The sequence below is a fragment of the Salvelinus fontinalis genome, chromosome 14 (genome assembly GCF_029448725.1).
Source record: "Salvelinus fontinalis isolate EN_2023a chromosome 14, ASM2944872v1, whole genome shotgun sequence".
Classification (NCBI taxonomy): Eukaryota; Metazoa; Chordata; class Actinopteri; order Salmoniformes; family Salmonidae; genus Salvelinus; species Salvelinus fontinalis.
In genome coordinates, this window is record NC_074678.1 from 29,294,650 (window position 1) to 29,313,062 (window position 18,413).

Here is an 18,413-nt window from a genome sequence, read left to right on the forward strand (position 1 = left end):
TCAGCGGCAGGGACTGGGAGACTAGTCAGGATCGAGGGAAAGATGAACGGCACAAAGTACAGAGAGATCCTTGATGAAAGCTTGCTCCAGAGCACTGAGGACCTCAGAGTGAGGTGAAGGTTCACCTTCCAACAGGACAACAACCCTAAGCACACAGCCCAGACTTGAACCCGATAGAACATCTCTGGAGACATCTGAAAATAGCTGTGCAGCGACGCTCCCCATCCAACCTGACAGAGCTGAGAGGATCTGCAGAGAAGAATGGGAGAAACTTGCTTGTAGCGTCATACCCAAGAAGACTCGATCGAGGCTGTAATCGTTGCCAAAGGTGCTTCAACAAAGTACTGAGTAGGGTCTGAATAGTTATGTAAGTAAGGTATTTCTGTTATTGTATTTTTTATAATTTCGCAAACATTTCTAAAAACCTGTTTTCGCTTTGTCATTATGGGCTATTGTTTGTAGATTGATAAGGGGGGGGGGGGGGGGAATGATTTAATCCATTTTAGAACGAGGCTGTTAATGTAACAAAATGTGGAAAACGTCAAGGCATCTGAATACTTTCCGAATGCACTGTATGCCCTGTTTGCTGTGTTTTTATGCCTACTGTGTTGAGAACTTTTGTGTTCCAGTTCCTTATAAACTCATCAAAAAAAGAAATGTCAACTGCGTTTATTTTCAGCAAACTTAACATGTGTAAGTATTTGTATGAACATAACAAGATTCAACAACTGAGACATAAACTGAACAAGTTCCACAGACATGCGGCTAACATAAATTGAATAATGTGTCCCTGAACAAAGGGGGCGTCAAAATCAAAGTAACAGTCAGTATCTGGTGTGGCCACCAGCTGCATTAAGTACTGCAGTGCATCTCCTCCTCATGGACTGCACCAGATTTGCCAGTTCTTGCTGTGAGATGTTACCCCACTCTTCCACCAAGACACCTGCAAGTTCCCAGACATTTCTGGGGGGAAATGGCCCTAGCCCTTCCCCTCCGATCCAACAGGTCCCAGACATGCTCAATGGGATTGAGATCCAGGCTCTTCGCTGGCCATGGCATAACACTGACATTCCTGTCTTGCAGGAAATCACGCACAGAACGAGCAGTATGGCTGGTGGCATTGTCATGCTGTAGGGTCATGTCAGGATGAGCCTGCAGGAAGGGTACTACATGAGGGAGGAGGATGTCTTCCCTGTATCGCACAGCGTTGAGATTGCCTGCAATGACAGCAAGCTCAGTCCGCTGATGCTGTGACACACCGCCCCACACCATGACGGACCCTCCACCTCTGGAGCGGGATCGATTTGGAGTACAGGCCTCGGTGTAATGCTCATTCCTTCGTCAAGAAACGCGAATCCGACCATCACCCCTGGTGAGACAAAACCACGACTCGTCAGTGAAGAGCACTTTTGCCAGTCCTGTCTGGTCCAGTGACGGTGGGTTTGTGCCCAGAGGCGACGTTGTTGCCGGTGATGTCTGGTGAGGACCTGCCTTACAATAAGCCTACAAGCCTTCAGTCCAGCTCTCTCAGCCTATTGTGGACAGTCTGAACACTGATGGAGGGATTGTACGTTCCTGGTGTAACTCAGGCAGTTGTTGTTGCCATCCTGTACCTGTCCCGCAGGTGTGATGTTCGGATGTACCGATTCTGTGCAGGTGTTGTTACACGTGGTCTGCCACTGCGAGGATGATCAGCTGTCCTTCCCGTCTCCCTGTAGCGCTGTGTTAGGCGTCTCACAGGACGGACATTGCAATTTATTGCCCTGGCCACATCTGCAGTCCTCATGCCTCCTTGCAGCATGCCTAAGGCACGATCACGCAGATGAGCAAGGACCCTGGGCATCTTTCTTTTGGTGTTTTGCAGAGTCAGTAGAAAGGCCTCTTTAGTGTCCTAAGTTTTCATAACTGTGACCTTAATTGCCTACCATCTGTAAGCTGTTAGTGTCTTAACGATCGTTCCACAGGTGCATGTTCATTAATGGTTTATGGTTCATTGAACAAACATGAGAAACAGTGTTTAAACCCTTTACAATGAAGATCTGTGAAGTTATTTGGATTTTTATGAATTGTCTTTGAAAGACAGGGTCCTGAAAAAGGAACGTTTCTTTTTTTTCTGAGTTTATTTTAAGATGTATTATTTATCTAATTATCCTTTATTCTAATGCTGTCTTATCTATTTAGAATATACTATAAATAGAAAGTTGAATATGAATTATTTTACAACATTCTCTATCTTGAATGGTATAGTGTAGTTGTAGTTTACTTCTTTATCAATTGTTGTATTTAATTTTTTATATATATTGTGTTATTACAATCCCTATCATGCATAGTATTGGGTGTTCCATTATTCTAATCCTCTATGGGAAATGTGTAATATTTAGAATAGCCATGGAGTAGTCTTGGTGTCTCTGAACATTTGGATATCAATATACAGTTTATCGACTACAAGAGCTACACGTTTCTCTTTTAATCTATTCTCTTTGAAGAGTGGTTACAGAACTTTGCGCAGTTCTGCAATTTCCTTTGGGAACATATCATTCATGCCAGTGGGTCTTATACCCAGACTTTTAACCATTATTTTATAATTGAAGGATGCAAATTTGGGATGCATATTTCTGTCCGAAAAGGTGTACACATTCGAGTTGGATTTTATCGACAGCATCGCCTGAAATTCTTTCACCACACTTTCAGGACTTCGCCCTCTTTCTTTTGATACCAGTACCAGATTTTCTCTCATAGATCTAGTCTGTATGTCAAACAGTGGCGACCCGTCATTCAGGGCAGGTGGGGCATAAGCTCAGTATTCTATCAGTCATAGGGACCTTGAGCAATCGCCTAGCTTCAGTCCTTTAGTAATGGTAGACATCCAAAATTTCAGCCCTTTGAGATAGAGTTATATTACAAGTGCCCTTCCAAGAAGGCTCAAGGTCATTGGCCACAGAAATCACGTTATATGTACAGTAGCTTTGATTGGACTGATCATGTCAACATCTTACTTTCACAATCTTAGCTAGCAGTCATCATCATGAATCAAGTCTACTGGCAAATAGTTTTTAATCCTTGTCATATGAAGAGAAATAACGAAGAGAAAATATAGATAAAACGTATCGGTGCTCATCGGCCATTGGACATAAACATTACATGAGTTGTTTGGAAGGAATCGGTGACAGTGGCTAACCGCAAGCATTGCAACTGATGTTGCAACTGAAGTCACACTGGGAAAATACGTTTCGAACGGTCATACAACTCGGAATTGTAAATCTTTTTCTTTGATGACAAAATTTGCCAAGGACGGCCCGCCGCGCACAACAAGGTCCAAAAATGTTTTATATGCCGCTGCATAAATGATGTAATATGCCAGGGAGATATGTTCAGCCTTATCAGCTATGTTTTTCAAAAGGCAGTAAATTAGGCTGAATGAACTGTTTCGCTGCCAGACAAGGTTCCGCTGATAGCCAGGTGTAGTGGTGGAAAGGATTCACTCCATTGTGCTGGGAAGAAAGCTTTGCTGTTGGGACAGCTTTATGTAGGCCCTAAATGTTTGTGGGCAAAGCTTGTCGTTATTATAGTGCAATTCATGTATTGTTTAGTGTTGTTGTGTAGTGGCTTTGCTGGCATGCATCTAAAAAAATTGGGGGGGGGGAGTTTGCCCCACCAAGATGTACATGCTAAAATTGCCACTGATTTCAAGTAAGGCTTCCCTAAGAAACATGTACTCATTTTTATGTTTATTAACGTCCATTTCAATTGTTTGTTTCTTTCTCCATTGTCGCAGCTTTTGTCACTCATCTCAAGGCTCGCCATCAACTCCTTTATATCTTTACTAACTAATTGAAGTATGACCAGTTTATCATTTATCGACCACCCTTACAATTCCCGGTGGTGAAAAGCCTAAATCGTCTGTGCCCGTCGAGGAGTCGCGTTTTCTTTTTCGCATTGGTTTTCCATGTTTGGGTGTTGATTGTTTTGTTAATATTGGTCGATAAATGTGTCTAGCCTTATAATTTGTTGTGGTGTTATCCAGATTGAAGGTTATTACCCACGAGTATGTGGAGTGAAGTGCTAATATTTAGTCAAACTTACAGATATTACATATTACGTTTTTATCTTGAGGCTTTCTGCATCGCTGTGTTCAGTCCACCATCTTACCTCTGAACACGAACAATGGCATGTGTTGATACAGATGTGATCTGAGGTACGCTATAGAGGGACACTATACTATATATACAAAAGTATTTGGATACCCCTTCAAATTAGTAGATTCGGCTATTTCAGCCACACCCGTTGCTGACAGGTGTATAAAATCAAGCACACCGCCATGCATTCTCCATAGACAAGCATTGGCAGTAGAATGGCCTTACTGCAGAGCTCAGTGACTTTCAACTTGGCACTGTCATAGGATGCCACCTTTCCAACAAGTCAGTTTTTTAAATTTCTGCCCTGCTAGAGCTGCCCCGGTCAACTGTAAGTGCTGTTATTGTGAAATGAAAACATCTAGAAGCAAAATCAAATCAAATGTATTTATATAGCCCTTCTTACATCAGCTGATATCTCAAAGTGCTGTACGGAAACCCAGCCTAAAACCCCAAACAGCAAGCAATGCAGGTGTAGAAGCACGGTGGCTAGGAAAAACTCCCTAGAAAGGCCAAAACCTAGGAAGAAACCTAGAGAGGAACCAGGCTATGAGGGGTGGCCAGTCCTCTTCTGGCTGTGTCGGGTGGAGATTATAACAGAACATAGCCAAGATGTTCAAATGTTCATAAATGACCAGCATGGTCAAATAATAATAATCACAGTAGTTATCGAGGGTGCAGCAAGTCAGCACCTCAGGAGTAAATGTCAGTTGGCTTTTCATAGCCGATCATTAAGAGTATCAATTCAATTCAATTCAATTCAAGGGGCTTTATTGGCATGGGAAACATGTGTTAACATTGCCAAAGCAAGTGAGGTAGCAATACACAAAAGTGAAACAAACAATACAAATTAACAGTAAACATTACACATACAGAAGTTTCAAAACAATAAAGACATTACAAATGTCATATTATATATATATACAGTGTTGTAGCAATGTACGAATGGTTAAAGCACACAGGTTAAAATAAATAGGCATAAATATGGGTTGTATTTACAATGCTGTTTGTTCTTCACTGGTTGCCCAGTGAAGTTAGTATCTCTACCTCTCCTGCTGTCTCTAGAGAGTTGAAAACAGCAGGTCTGGGACAGGTAGCACGCCCGGTGAACAGGTCAGGGTTCTATAGCCGCAGGCAGAACATTTGAAACTGGAGCAGCAGCATGGCCAGGTGGACTGGGTCAGCAAGGAGTCATCAGGCCAGGTAGTCCCGAGGCATGGTCCTAGGGCTCAGGTCCTCCGAGAGAGAGAAAGAAAGAGAGAATTAGAGAGAGCATACTTAAATTCACACAGGACACCGGATAAGACAGGAGAAGTATTCCAGATATAACAGACTGACCCTAGCCCCTCGACACATAAACTACTGCAGCATAAATACTGGAGGCTGAGACAGCAGGGGTCAGTAGACACTGTGGCCCCATCCGATGATACCCCCGGACAGGGCCAAACAGGCAGGATATAACCCCACCCACTTTGCCAAAGCACAGCTCCCACACCATTAGAGGGATATCTTCAACCACCAACTTACCATCCTGAGACAAGGCCGAGTATAGCCCACAAAGATCTCCACCACGGCACAAACCAAGGGGGGGGGGGCGCCAACACAGACAGGAAGGTCACGTCAGTGACTCAACCCACTCAAGTGAAGCACCCCTCCTAGGGACGGCATGGAAGAGCACCAGTAAGCCAGTGACTCAGTCCCTGTAATAGGGTTAGAGGCAGAGAATCCCAAAACGTCTCAGCCGCGAAGTGGTAGGCCACACAAGCTCACAGAACGGGGCCGCCGAGTGCTGAAGCACGTACTGAGTAAAAATCAGCTGTCCTTGGTTGCAACACTCATTACCGAGTTCCAAACTGCCTCTGGAAGCAACGTCAGCACAATAACTGTTCATCTGGAGCTTCATGAAATGGGTTTCCATGGCCGAGCAGGCACACACAAGCCTAAGATCACCATGTGCAATGCCAAGCTTCGGCTGGAGTGTGTAAAGCTAGCCGCCTTTGGACTCTGGAGTAATGGAAACGTGTTCTTTGAAGTGATGAATGACGCTTCACTATCTGGCAGTCCGATGGATGAATTTGGGTTTGGCAGATGCCAGGAGAACGCTACCTGCCCGAATGCATAGTGCCAACTGTAAAATTAGGTGGAGGAGGAATAATGGTATTTTACTGTTTGTCATGGTTCGGGCTAGGCCCCTTAGTTACAGTGAAAGGAAATCTTTACGTTACAGCATACAATGACATTCTAGACGATTCTGTGCTTCCAACTTTGTGGCAACAGTTTGGGGAAGGCCCTTTCCTGTTTCAGCATGACAATGCCCCTGTGCACAAAGCAAGGTCCATACAGAAACTTTGTTGAGATCTGTGTGGAAGAACTTGACTGGCCTGCACAGAGTCCTGATCTCAACTCCATCGAACACCTTTGGGATGAATTGGAGCGCTGACTGCGAGCCAGGCATAATCGCCCAACATCAGTGCCCAACCTTACTAATGCTCTTGTGGCTGAATGGGAGAAAGTCCCCGCAGCAATGTTCCAACATCTAGTGGAAAGCCAGAATAGTGGAGGCTATTATAGCAGCAAAGGGGGGACAACCTCCATATTAATGCCCATGATTTTGGATGAGCAGGTTTCCCCATACTTCTTGTCATGTAGTGTATGTGTGTGCATGTGTGTGTGACAGCTGGTTCTCATAGTGTTTTCCTCTCAGCTCCTGAGCCTGCTGTGTGGGAAGCAGTGTAGCTACAGTAACTGATAGTCTGAATAAAGCCTGATTGTGTGTGGGCTACTGTATTGTCGTGCAGCTGTATCTGGAAGGCTTTCCCCAGCCAGTCTCCACATCTCATCTGTATGGGGCCACCAAGCCAGTCTCCTGGGCTCTCCTCTCCTCAGCTCTGTCCCTGGGCTCTACAGGGGATAAAATATGACTAGTATCATCATTCTTCCCTCGCTTTCTCTCTCACTGTCGCTGTGGGAGGTTTGCTAGCTCTTCTGTGATTCTCCTCTGGTGCTCTGCCACCTCTGAGAGTCGTCTTTCACTAGGAAGATGCCCTCCATAGCCAAACAAGGCATTTGTGTGACACAGCTTGGTTGTTGTTGTTCCCAATGTTTTTGTGCTCGGTAGAAAACATGTGGGCATTTGAAAAATATGTAGCCAAGGAGTCTTAGTCAAATCAAGATCTTTACATTTTGATAGAAATGGCAATGGCTATGAAATTTGTAAATGGTGTATATTCGGCAGGTTTGTGACACCCCTGCCCTGTGCCCCTTTCTCTCTCTGTGTGGTGTGTGTGTCGCATATTCATAAGGTGGGGCTGGAGTTCTACATTGATGTTCATGCCCACTCGACCATGATGAATGGCTTCATGTACGGGAACGTGTTTGAGGAGGAGGAGAGAGTCCAGAGACAAGCCGTGTTCCCTCGCCTGCTCTGCCAAAACGCCCCAGACTTCTCCTTTGTAAGTCCATCACATCAACTATACGAGGGACAACTATAGGGCCCAGAGTTTTCCCTGGTCAGGCCATATCAATCTTAACCATACTAATCTTACATATGTTCCACAGGAAATACACCCCACATATTAGCAGGTGCTAGTTGGCTATGCTACAGTAGTTACTGTATCACCCACAGGGTTAACTGAGATCTATCATACAGCTGGGTGTGGAAGCTATATTTGAAAATTCTGTGTTCCCTTTCACCTCTCAGCCACACTGACCTTCAGCGCTCAGCCAATGTGACATTTTGTATCAGTGCCAGTTACATATAGCCAGAAGAATAACCTTTTTTGTGCAGTGACACATTCACAGCTCTCATATAACTTTCTTCACCAGTACACAAGGAAAGTCTTTCAACAGCCAAAATGATTTTAGCCAACCAGCATACATAAAGAATGTCACAGATTGTCCACCACTTATTTATTATGCTGGCTCAAAAAAGAGCTAACCTTTTGTTGTGAGTGTATACAGCCGTGTGTGTGCCTGCATGTGTCAAATAAAATGTTATTTGTCACATGCTTCGTAAACAACAGGTGTAGACTAACAGTGAAATGCTTACTGACGGGTCCTTCCCAACAATGCAGAAAGAAAAAAAGATCAATAATAGAAAAATAATAACACAAGTAAAAATACAGAATGAGTAATGAGTAACAGAATGAGCTATATACATTGGGCACCAGTACCGAGGCGATGTGCAGGGGTACGAGGTAATTGAGGTAGATATGTACATATACAGTCCCCATAATGACAAAGCAAAAACAGTTATTTAGAAATGTTTGCTGATTTATAAAAAAATGTAAAACTGAAATGATATTTACATAAAGTATTCAGACCCTTTACTCAGTACTCTGTTGAATCACCTATGGCAGCAATTACAGCATAGATTATTCTTGGGTATGACACCACAAGCTTGGCACACCTGTGTTTGGGGAGTTTCTCACATTCTTCTCTGCTGATTCTCTCAAGCTCTGTCAGGTTTGATGGTGAGCGTTGTTGCACAGCTATTTTCAGGTCTCTCCAGAGATGTTCTATCGGGTTCAAGTCCGGGCTCTGGCTGGGCCACACAAGGACATTCAGAGACTTGTTCTGAAACACCTGCGTTGTCTTGGCCATGTGCCTAAGGTCGTTGTTCTGTTGGAAGGTGAACCTTCGCCCCAGTCTGAATACCTGAGCGCTCTTAGCAGGTTTTAATCAAGGATTTCTCTGTACTTTGCTCCGTTCATCATTCCCTCGATCCAGTCCCTGCCGCTAAAAATCATCCCCACAGCATTATGCTGCCACCATGCTTCACCATAGGGATGGTATTGGCCAGGTGATGAGCAGTGCCTGGTTTCCTCCAGACGTGACGCTTGGAATTCATGCCAAAGAGTTCATATTGGTTTCATCAGACCAGAGAATCTTGTTTCTCATGGTCTGAGAGTCTTTAGGTGCCTTTTCGCAAACTCCAATTGGGCTGTAATTTGCATTTTACTGAGGAGTGGCTTCCGTCTTTCCGCTCTACCATAAAGGCCTGATTAGTGGAGTGCTGCAGAGATGGTTATCCTTCTGGAAGGTTCTCCCATCTCCACAGAGGAACTCTGGAGCTCTGTCAGAGTGACCATCAGGTTCTTTGTCATCTCCCTGACCAAGGCCCTTCTCCCCCGATGGCTTAGTTTGGCTGGGCAGCCAGTTCTAGGAAGAGTCTTGGTGGTTCCAAATTTAATCTTGGGGACCTTCAATGCTGCTGACATTTTTTGGTTCCCTTTCCCAGATCTGTGCCTCAATTTTTTTTTTTGCTTTGTCATTATGGGGTATTGTGTGTCGATTGAGGATTTTCCTTTATTCAATCAATTTTAGAATGCGGTTTTAACGTAACAAAATGTGGGAAAAGGGGGTCTAAAGGGGTCCGAATACTTTCCGAATGCACTGTATACTGTCCATATCATCTTTACACACCATTATATGTATACATGACAGAGTATTAGTAGTTTCAAAGTATTAGGATTCAATCTTAGTCCTATATTGACGTTATGACTGTTTGATGGATTGTCAGAGGTCGTAGGGGGATTTCTTATTAGTGTCCCGGTCCTTGAAAGCAGTAGCTCTATCTTTAGCTCAGTGCGAATGTTGCCTGGAATCCATGGCTTCTGGTTGGGATATGTACGTACGGTCACTGTGAGGACGACGTCATCAAAGCACTTATTAAATCAATGAAGCCGGTGACTGTGGTAAACTCCTCAATGTTATCGGTTGAATCCCAGAACATATTCCAGTCTGTGCTAGAAAAACAGTCCTGTAGTCTGCTTCATCTGACCACTTCCATATTAAGTGCGTCACTGGTTCTTCCTTTTTGAGTTTTTGCTTGTAAGTAGTAATCAGGAGGATAGAGTTATGGTCAGATTTGCCAAATGGAAGGCAAGGGAGAGCTTTGTATGTGTTTCTGTGTGTGGAGTGAAGGTGATCTAAAGGTGAGCTCAAGCCTCGGTGCTTGTGCACTGCTCCTGTACTCCACCTCCTTTCCAACTGCTCCACTAAAACCCGCTCCAAATTCGCTCCCTTCATTAAAATCACGATTTAAACACCCATCTATTTTTGTGACTACCTGGACCTACCAATAGGTTTTGAAGTATTAAAACGAAACCATATGATTTGAATGAAAAGTATTTTAATAAACAACGTAAAAGATTGACCGTTTGAAGGCTACATGTGGTATTAAACAGCATATAAAAACACTCTAAATAGGTCAGGAGCCAGACAGGTAGCCTAAGGAATGAAAATTAATTATTTAGACTATTAGCCTATTATCTCAAGATTATAGCCTACAAATAAATACACTGAGTATACCAAACATTAAGAACACCTTTGATTCATCAGGGCATGGACTCTACAAGGTGTCGATAGCATTCCACAGTGATGCTGGCCCATGTTGACTCCAATGCTTCCCAAAGTTGTGTCAAGTTGGCTGGATGTTCTTTGGGTGGTGGACCATTCTTGATGCACATGGGAAACTGGTGAGTGTGAAAAACAGGGTGGTAGTAGGTGCACCGGGCACCTACTATCACCCTGTTCAAAGCCACTTAAATCTTTTATCTTGCCCATTCATTCTCTGAATGGTACACATTACACAATCCATGTCTCAATTGTCTCAAGGCTTAAAAATCCTTCTTTAACCTGTCTCCTCCCCTTCATCTACACTGATTGAAGTGGATTTAAGGAGTGACATCAATAAGGGATCATAGCTTTCCCCTGGATTCAACCGGTCAGTCCATGTCATGGAAAGAGCAGGTGTCCTTAATGTTTTGTATACTCAGTGTAAATTGTAAAACATTTGTGAGTGCGACACACTAGGCTGGCAGGAACATTAAGCACTCAGCATTTAAACAACATTTTGTTGTATTAAATTAGTATTTAAATACTAATTAAACGAAAAATGCCTTGTTAGGCTCAGTCTACAATGCCTTTGAATTCACTTTTGGAAACAGTAGTTTGTCTAGAGTCTGTGGCTTTAGGCTCATGCGATGGTGCCTGGAGAGCAGCGGAGAATACACTCTCCGCGCTTGCAGAGCCACTGGGGATGCTAAACACCCTTCCGGCCACTCTTGCCAGGCTGGGTAGGGATTCTGAGATGTTTTTACATTTTTCTATAGGTAGTTCTAAAGGTTTTTAGGCAAAATAACCCTATCAAAACGAAAAGCTCCTTGAAAGAAGTACAATGTCAGGCCTATTGGGCCAAAATCAATGGAGCGGGCGAGAAGGCTGACGCTCCAGCCTTTGGGAAACTCACTCTGCGCTCCAGTCAAATTGGGCATGCTCTGCTCCTCATCTGCTCTACTCACATACTCTGATTCTAACTGAGGCAAGCAAAACCTTGAGACTTAACATTAAAGATTGTGCAACAGCTGTTGTTAACAAAGAAACACACCTCCCCCTTAACCTTATCCAAAGCTGCCGTTCGGTCTTGCTGATGCATAGCAAATCCTCCTAGATGTATATTATCCATGTTCATGCTCAGCCACGATTCCGAGAAACATAGGATATTACAGTTTTTCATGTCCGTTGATAGGATAGTCTCGTATGGAGTTCATCTAGTTTATTCCCTAGGGATTGTACATTCATCGAAATAAGCAGTACATCCACAGCTGCCGACTCGTTGAAGTAGAAATCGTTACCCAAATCGAGGTCAGTGATCGCTGTTCTGATGTCCAGGAGCTGTTTTTGGTCATAGAAATGATGGCAGAAATATTACAGTTGGAAGTCGGAAGTTTACATATACTTAGGTTGGAGTCATTAAAACTCGTTTTTCAACCACTCCACAAGTTTCTTGTTAACCTCTCTGGGATATTCGGGACGCTAGCGTCTCACCCCAACAACAGCCAGTGAAATTGCAGGGCGCCAAATTCAAAACAACAGAAATTTCATAATTAAAATTCCTCAAACATACAAGTATTTTACACCATTTTGAAGATAAACTTGTTGTAAATCCAGCCACAGTGTCCGATTTCAAAAAGGCTTTACGACGAAAGCACACCAAACGATTATGTTAGGTCAGCACCTAGTCACAGAAAATCTTAGTTTACATTGGCGTGTTATGTTCAGTAATGTTTTGCCTCCAAAACATCCAGTGATTTTGCAGAGAGCCACATCAATTTACAGAAATACTCATAATAAACATTGCTAAAAGATACAATTATTATGCATGGAATTATAGATAAACTTCTCCTTAATGCAACCGCTATGTCAGATTTTTAAGAAAACATTTAGGAAAAAGCACACCGTGCAATAATCTGAGTACGGCGCTCAGACACAAAAACAAGCCATACAGATACCCGCCATGTTGTGGAATCAACAGAAGTCAGAAATAGCATAAAAAATATTCACTTACCTTTGATGATCTTCATCAGAATGCACTCCCAGGAATCCCAGTTCCACAATAAATGTTTGTTTTGTTCGATAAAGTCCATAATTTATGTCCAAATACCTCCTTTTTGTTTGCGTGTTTAGTACACAAATCCAAACTCAGGAGGCGCGGGCAAGTCCAGGCGAAAGTTCAGACGAAAAGTCATTTTACAGTTCGTAGAAAAATGTCAAACGAAGTATAGAATCAATCTTTAGGATGTTTTTATAATAAATCTTCAATAATGTTTCAACCGGAGAATTCCTTTGTCTGTAGAAATGCAATGGAACGCAGCTAACTCTCACGGAAGCGCAAGACTGAGCTCGTAAGACTGAGCTCGTGGCACTCTGCCAGACCCCTGACTCACCTCTCATTCCCCCCTCCTTCACAGTAGAAGCATCAAACAAGGTTCTAAAGACTGTTGACATCTAGTGGAAGCCTTAGGAAGTGCCATATGACCCCATAGACACTGTATATTTGATAGGCAATGACTTGAAAAACTACAAACCTCAGATTTCCCACTTCCTGGTTGGATTTTTTCTCAGGTTTTTGCCTGCCATATGAGTTCTGTTATACTCACAGACATCATTCGGACAGTTTCAGAAACTTCAGCATGTTTTCTATCCAAATCTACTAATAATATGCATATATTAGCTTCTGGGCCTGAGTAGCAGGCAGTTTACTCTGGGCACCTTTTTATCCAAGCTACTCAATACTGCCCCCCAGTCCCAAAGAAGTAAACCAACTATAGTTTTGGCAAGTCGGTTAGGACATCTACTTTGTGCATTTTTCCAACAATTGTTTACAGACAGATTATTTCACTGTATCTCAATTCCAGTGGGTCAGAAGTTTACATACACTAAGTTGACTGTGCCTTTAAAAAGCTTTGAAAATTCCAGAAAATCATGTCATGGCTTTAGAAGCTTCTGATAGACTAATTGACATCATTTGAGTCAATTGGAGGTGTACCTGTGTATGTATTTCAAGGCCTACCTTCAAACTCAGTGCGTCTTTGCTTGACATCATAAGACAATCAAAAGAAATCAGCCAAGACCCCAGAAAAAATAAATCAATTGTAGACCTCCACAAGTCTGGTTCATCCATGGGAGCAATTTCCAAACACCTGAAGGTACCACGTTCATCTCTACAAACAATAGTACGCAAGTATAAACACCATGGGACCACGCAGCCATCATACCGCTCAGGAAGGAGACGCCTTGTCTCCTAGAGATGAACGTACTTTGGTGCGAAAAGTGCAAATCAATCCCAGAACAACAGCAAAGGACCTTGTGAAGATGCTGGAGGAAACAGGTACAAAAGTATCTATATCCACAGTGAAACGAGTCATTTATCGACATAACCTGAAAGGCCGCTCAGCAAGGAAGAAGCCACTGCTCCAAAACCGCCATAAAAAAGCCAGACTACGGTTTGCAAATGCACATGGGGACAAAGATCATACTTTTTGGAGAAATGGCCTCTAGTTTGATGAAACAAAAATAGAACTGTTTGGCCATAATGACCATCCTTATGTTTGGAGGAAAAAGGAATAGGCTTCCAAGTCGAAGAACACCATCCCAACCGTGAAGCACAGGGGTGACAGCATCATGTTGTTGGGGTGCTTTGCTGCAGGAGGGACTGGTGCACTTCACAAAATAGATGGCATCATGAGGAAGGAAAATAATGTGGATATTGTCACGTTCGTTGTATGAATCGGACCAAGGTGCAGCGTTGTATGCGTACATTCTATATTTATTAAAAGAATGAACACTGAACAAACTAACAAAACAACAAAATGAACCGTGAAGCTAATATGAATAGTGCAGACAGGCTTCTAAACATAGAACAAGAACCCACGAACACAAAAGGGAAAATGGCTACCTAAATATGATCCCCAATCAGAGACAACGATAAACAGCTGCCTCTGATTGGGAACCATATCAGGCCACCATAGACATACAAAACCCCTAGACAATACAAAACTAGCATACCCACCCTCGTCACACCCTGACCTAACCAAAATATAAAGAAAACAGAGATATCTAAGGTCAGAGCATGACAGATATATTGAAGCAACAGCTCAAGACATCAGTCATGAAGTTAAAGCTTTGTCGCAAATGGGTCTTCCAAATGGAAAATGACCACAAGCATACTTCCTAAGTTGTGGCAAAATGGCTTAAGGACAACAAAGTCAAGGTAGTGGAGTGGCCATCACAAAGCCCTGACCTCAATCCTATAGAAATGTTGTGGGCAGAACTGAAAAAGTGTGTGTGAGCAAAGAGGTCTACAAACCTGACTCAGTTACACCAGCTCTGTCAGGAGGAATGGGCCAAAATTCACCCAACTTATTGTGGGAAGCTTGTGGAAGGCTACCCGAAACGTTTGACCCAAGTTAAACAATTTAAAGGCAATGCTACCAAATACTAATTGCGTGTATGTACACTTCTGACCCACTAGGAATGTCATGAAAGAAATAAAAGCTGAAATAAATAATTCTCTCTACTATTATTCTGACATTTCACATTCTTAAAATAAAGTGGTGATCCTTTTTTCTAGGATTAAATGTCAGGAATTGTGAAAAACTGAGTTTAAATGTATTTGGCTAAGATGTATGTAAACTTCCGACTTCAACTGTATGTAAAACAAGTTAAGATCAGCGTAAAAAAAACACACAAAATATCCGAATTGGTTTGGAGCCCATAAGATGGCAACTATCCACTGCAGCACCATCTTCACCACACCGTTTGTGTGTGTGTGCATTTCTGCATGTGCTTATTCGCGTCGAGTGTGAGTGTATACCATTGGGGTGTGTACAGTAGTGGTGACAGCAGGCCAGAATTCATGTCCCTTACTGTGCTCTTTTTTTCCTGCCCATTCAGCACTGCCCAAAGCACATAGAAATCAATAAGTGAAAACTGCCAGGAGTGAAAGCTAACCCTGCATTTACGTTACAGGGGTCAAGTTCCATTCATGTTGAGTGGACTACTAGAGTGCAATGGAAACTAAATTGACTTAATCATGTATTACACTGAAGCTGACTGAAAATACATGTCATATGGAGGGTGTACACCCACTCTGACCAGAGTAGGTGAAAACATGCTTTGGTGATGAAATTTCACTTCCTTATGTTATAAAATACATTTTACCAAGACAAATAGTATTATTCATGTTCTGAATCGTTCATTATATTCAAATTGTTGTATTTTGTAACCTATTAGACAGTCGGTTGTTTAACAACAAAAAAACACATGCGCAACTATGGAGCTTAACAGACAGCGATGGCTTAGATTGTTGACAACACGTAAACTACAGTGCCCTCCAGAAGAATTCCTGAGCCCTTGACTTTTTCCACATTTTGTTGTTACAGCCTTATTCTGAAATTGATTATATTGATAAGGGAAAACAACTATCTGCACACAACTCATAATGACAAAGCAAAAACAGGTTTTTAGACATTTTTGATAATTTATTTAAAAAATATAAATTACTTTGAAGCACCTTTGGCAGCAATTACAGCATTGAGTCTTCTTGGGTATGACGCTGCACGCTTGGCACACCTGTATTTGGGGAGTTTCTCCCATTCTTCTCTGCAGATCCTCTCAATCTCTGTCAGGCCGAATGGGGAGCGTTGCTGCCCAGCTATTTTCAGGTCTCTCCAGAGATGTTTGATAGCGTTCAAGTCCGCGCTTTGGCTGGACCACTCAAGGACATTCAGACACTTGTCCCGAAGCCAATCCTGCTTTGTCTTGGCTGTGTGCTTAGGGTCATTGTCCTGTTGGAAGGTGAACCTTCGCCCCAGTCTGAGGTCCTGAGCGCTCTCGAGCATGTTTTCATCAAGGAGCTCTCTGTACTTTGTTTCGTTCATCTCCCCCTCAATCCTGACTAGTCTCCCAGTCCCTGCTGCTGAATAACATCCCACAGCATGATGCTGCCACCACAATGCTTCACCATAGGGATGGTGCCAGGTTTCCGTCGGACGTGACGCTTGGCATTCAGGTCAAAGAGTTCAGTCTTGGTTTCCAGAGAATCTTGTTTCTCATGGTCTGAGAGTCTTTAAGTGGCTTTTGGCAAACTCCAACCAGGCTGTAATTTGCATTTTACTGAGGAGTGGCTTCCATCTGGCCACTCTACCATAAAGGCCTGATTGGTGGAGTGCTGCAGAGATGGTTGTCCTTCTGGAAGGTTCTTCCCTCTCCACAGAGGAACTCTAGAGCTCTGGCAGAATGACCATCGGGTTCTTGGTCACCTCCCCGACCAAGGCCCTTCTCCCCCGATTGTGCAGTTTAGCTGGGCGGCCAGCTCTAGGAAGAGCCTTGGTGGTTCCAAACTTCTTCCGTTTAAGAATGATGGAGGCCACTGTGTTCTTGGAGACCTTCAATGCTGCAGACATTTTTTGGTACCCTTCCCCAGATCTGTGTTTCAACATAATCCTGTCTCAGAGCTCTACGGACAATTCCTTCGACCTCATGGCTTGGTTTTTGCTCTGACATGCACTGTCAACTGTGGCTTTCCAAATCATGTCCAATCAATTGAATTTATCACAGGTGGACTCCAATCAAGTTGTAGAAACATCTCAAGGATGATCAATGTGAACAGGATGCACCTGTGCTCAATTTAGAGTCTCATAGCAAAGTGTCTGAATACTTATGTAAATAAGGTTTCTGTTTTTTATTTGTATAAATTTGCAAAAATGTCTAAACCTGTTTTCACTTTGTCATTATGGGGTATTGGGTGTAGACTGCTAAATATTTGTATTTATTTAATTCATTTTAGAATAAGGTTGCAAAGTTACAAAATGTGGAAAAAGTCAAGGGGCCTGAATACTTTCCAAAGGCACTGTATATGTCTCTCCAATGTTTATTGAAAAGATAAATATAAATAAATATAAACGCAACAGAAAACTATTTCAAAGATTTTACTGAGTTACAGTTCATATATGTAAATCAGTCAATTTAAATGAATGTATAAGGCCCTAATCTATGGATTTCACATGATTGGGAATAGATATGCATCTGTTGGTCACAGATACCTTAAAAAAATAAGTATAGGCGTGGATTAGAAAACCAGTCAGTATCTAGTGTGACCATTTGCCTCATGCAGCACATCTCCTTGGCATAGAGTTGATTGTGGCCTGGGGAATGTTGTCCCACTTCAATGGCAAAGTTTCTGGATATTGGGCTGAACTGGAACACGCTGTCGTACATGTCGATCCAGAGCATCCCAAACGTACGGGACATGTCTGGTGAGTATGCAGGTCATGGAAGAACTGGGACATTTTCAGCTTCCAGGAATTGTGTACATATCCTTGCAACATGGGGCCGTGAATTATCCTGCTGAAATATTAGGTGATGGCGGCGGATGAATGCCAAGACAAGGGGCCTCAGGATATCGTCACGTTATCACTGTGCATTGAAGTTGACATTGATAAAATGCAATTGTGTTCGTTGTCTGTAGCTTATGCCTGCCCATACCATAACCCCATCGCCACCATGGGGCACTCTGAATTCAACATTGTGAACAGCAAAACGCTCACCCACATGTTGCCATGCACGTGGTCTGTGGTTGTGAGGAAGGTTGGATATACTGCCAAATTCTCTAAAACGACGTTGGAGGGGGCTTATGGTAGTGAAATTAACATTAAATTCTCTGGCAACAGCTCTGGTAGACATTCCTGCAGTCAGTATGCCAATTGCACACTCCCTCAACTTGAGACATCTGTGGCATAGAGTACCACAGTATGAGTCATACCCATAAAACCTAGTGGTCAAACAAGAAAAAGCTTCTAATAGTCCCCCCCCCATAGGGGATTTTAGAAACTCTTCAAATGAAAGCTGTGTTTTGTGTAGGCTTACCCTGGCGTGAAGTTTTGATAAGCGTGTCAATCTCTCTAGGACAAGGTGACTTTTATCAATATATTCATC

General features: G+C 42.9%; 1 protein-coding gene across 1 annotated transcript in view; it reads left to right on the forward strand.

Annotated features, from left to right (window-relative positions):
- Positions 1-18,413, forward strand: part of LOC129810577 (cytosolic carboxypeptidase 6-like) — a 434,529-nt gene that overhangs the window by 402,135 nt on the left and 13,981 nt on the right. Inside the window, exon 10 of the mRNA XM_055861239.1 lies at positions 7,436-7,585. Within this exon, the coding sequence (XP_055717214.1) occupies positions 7,436-7,585 (150 nt within the window). The remainder of the gene's footprint in view (positions 1-7,435; positions 7,586-18,413) is intronic.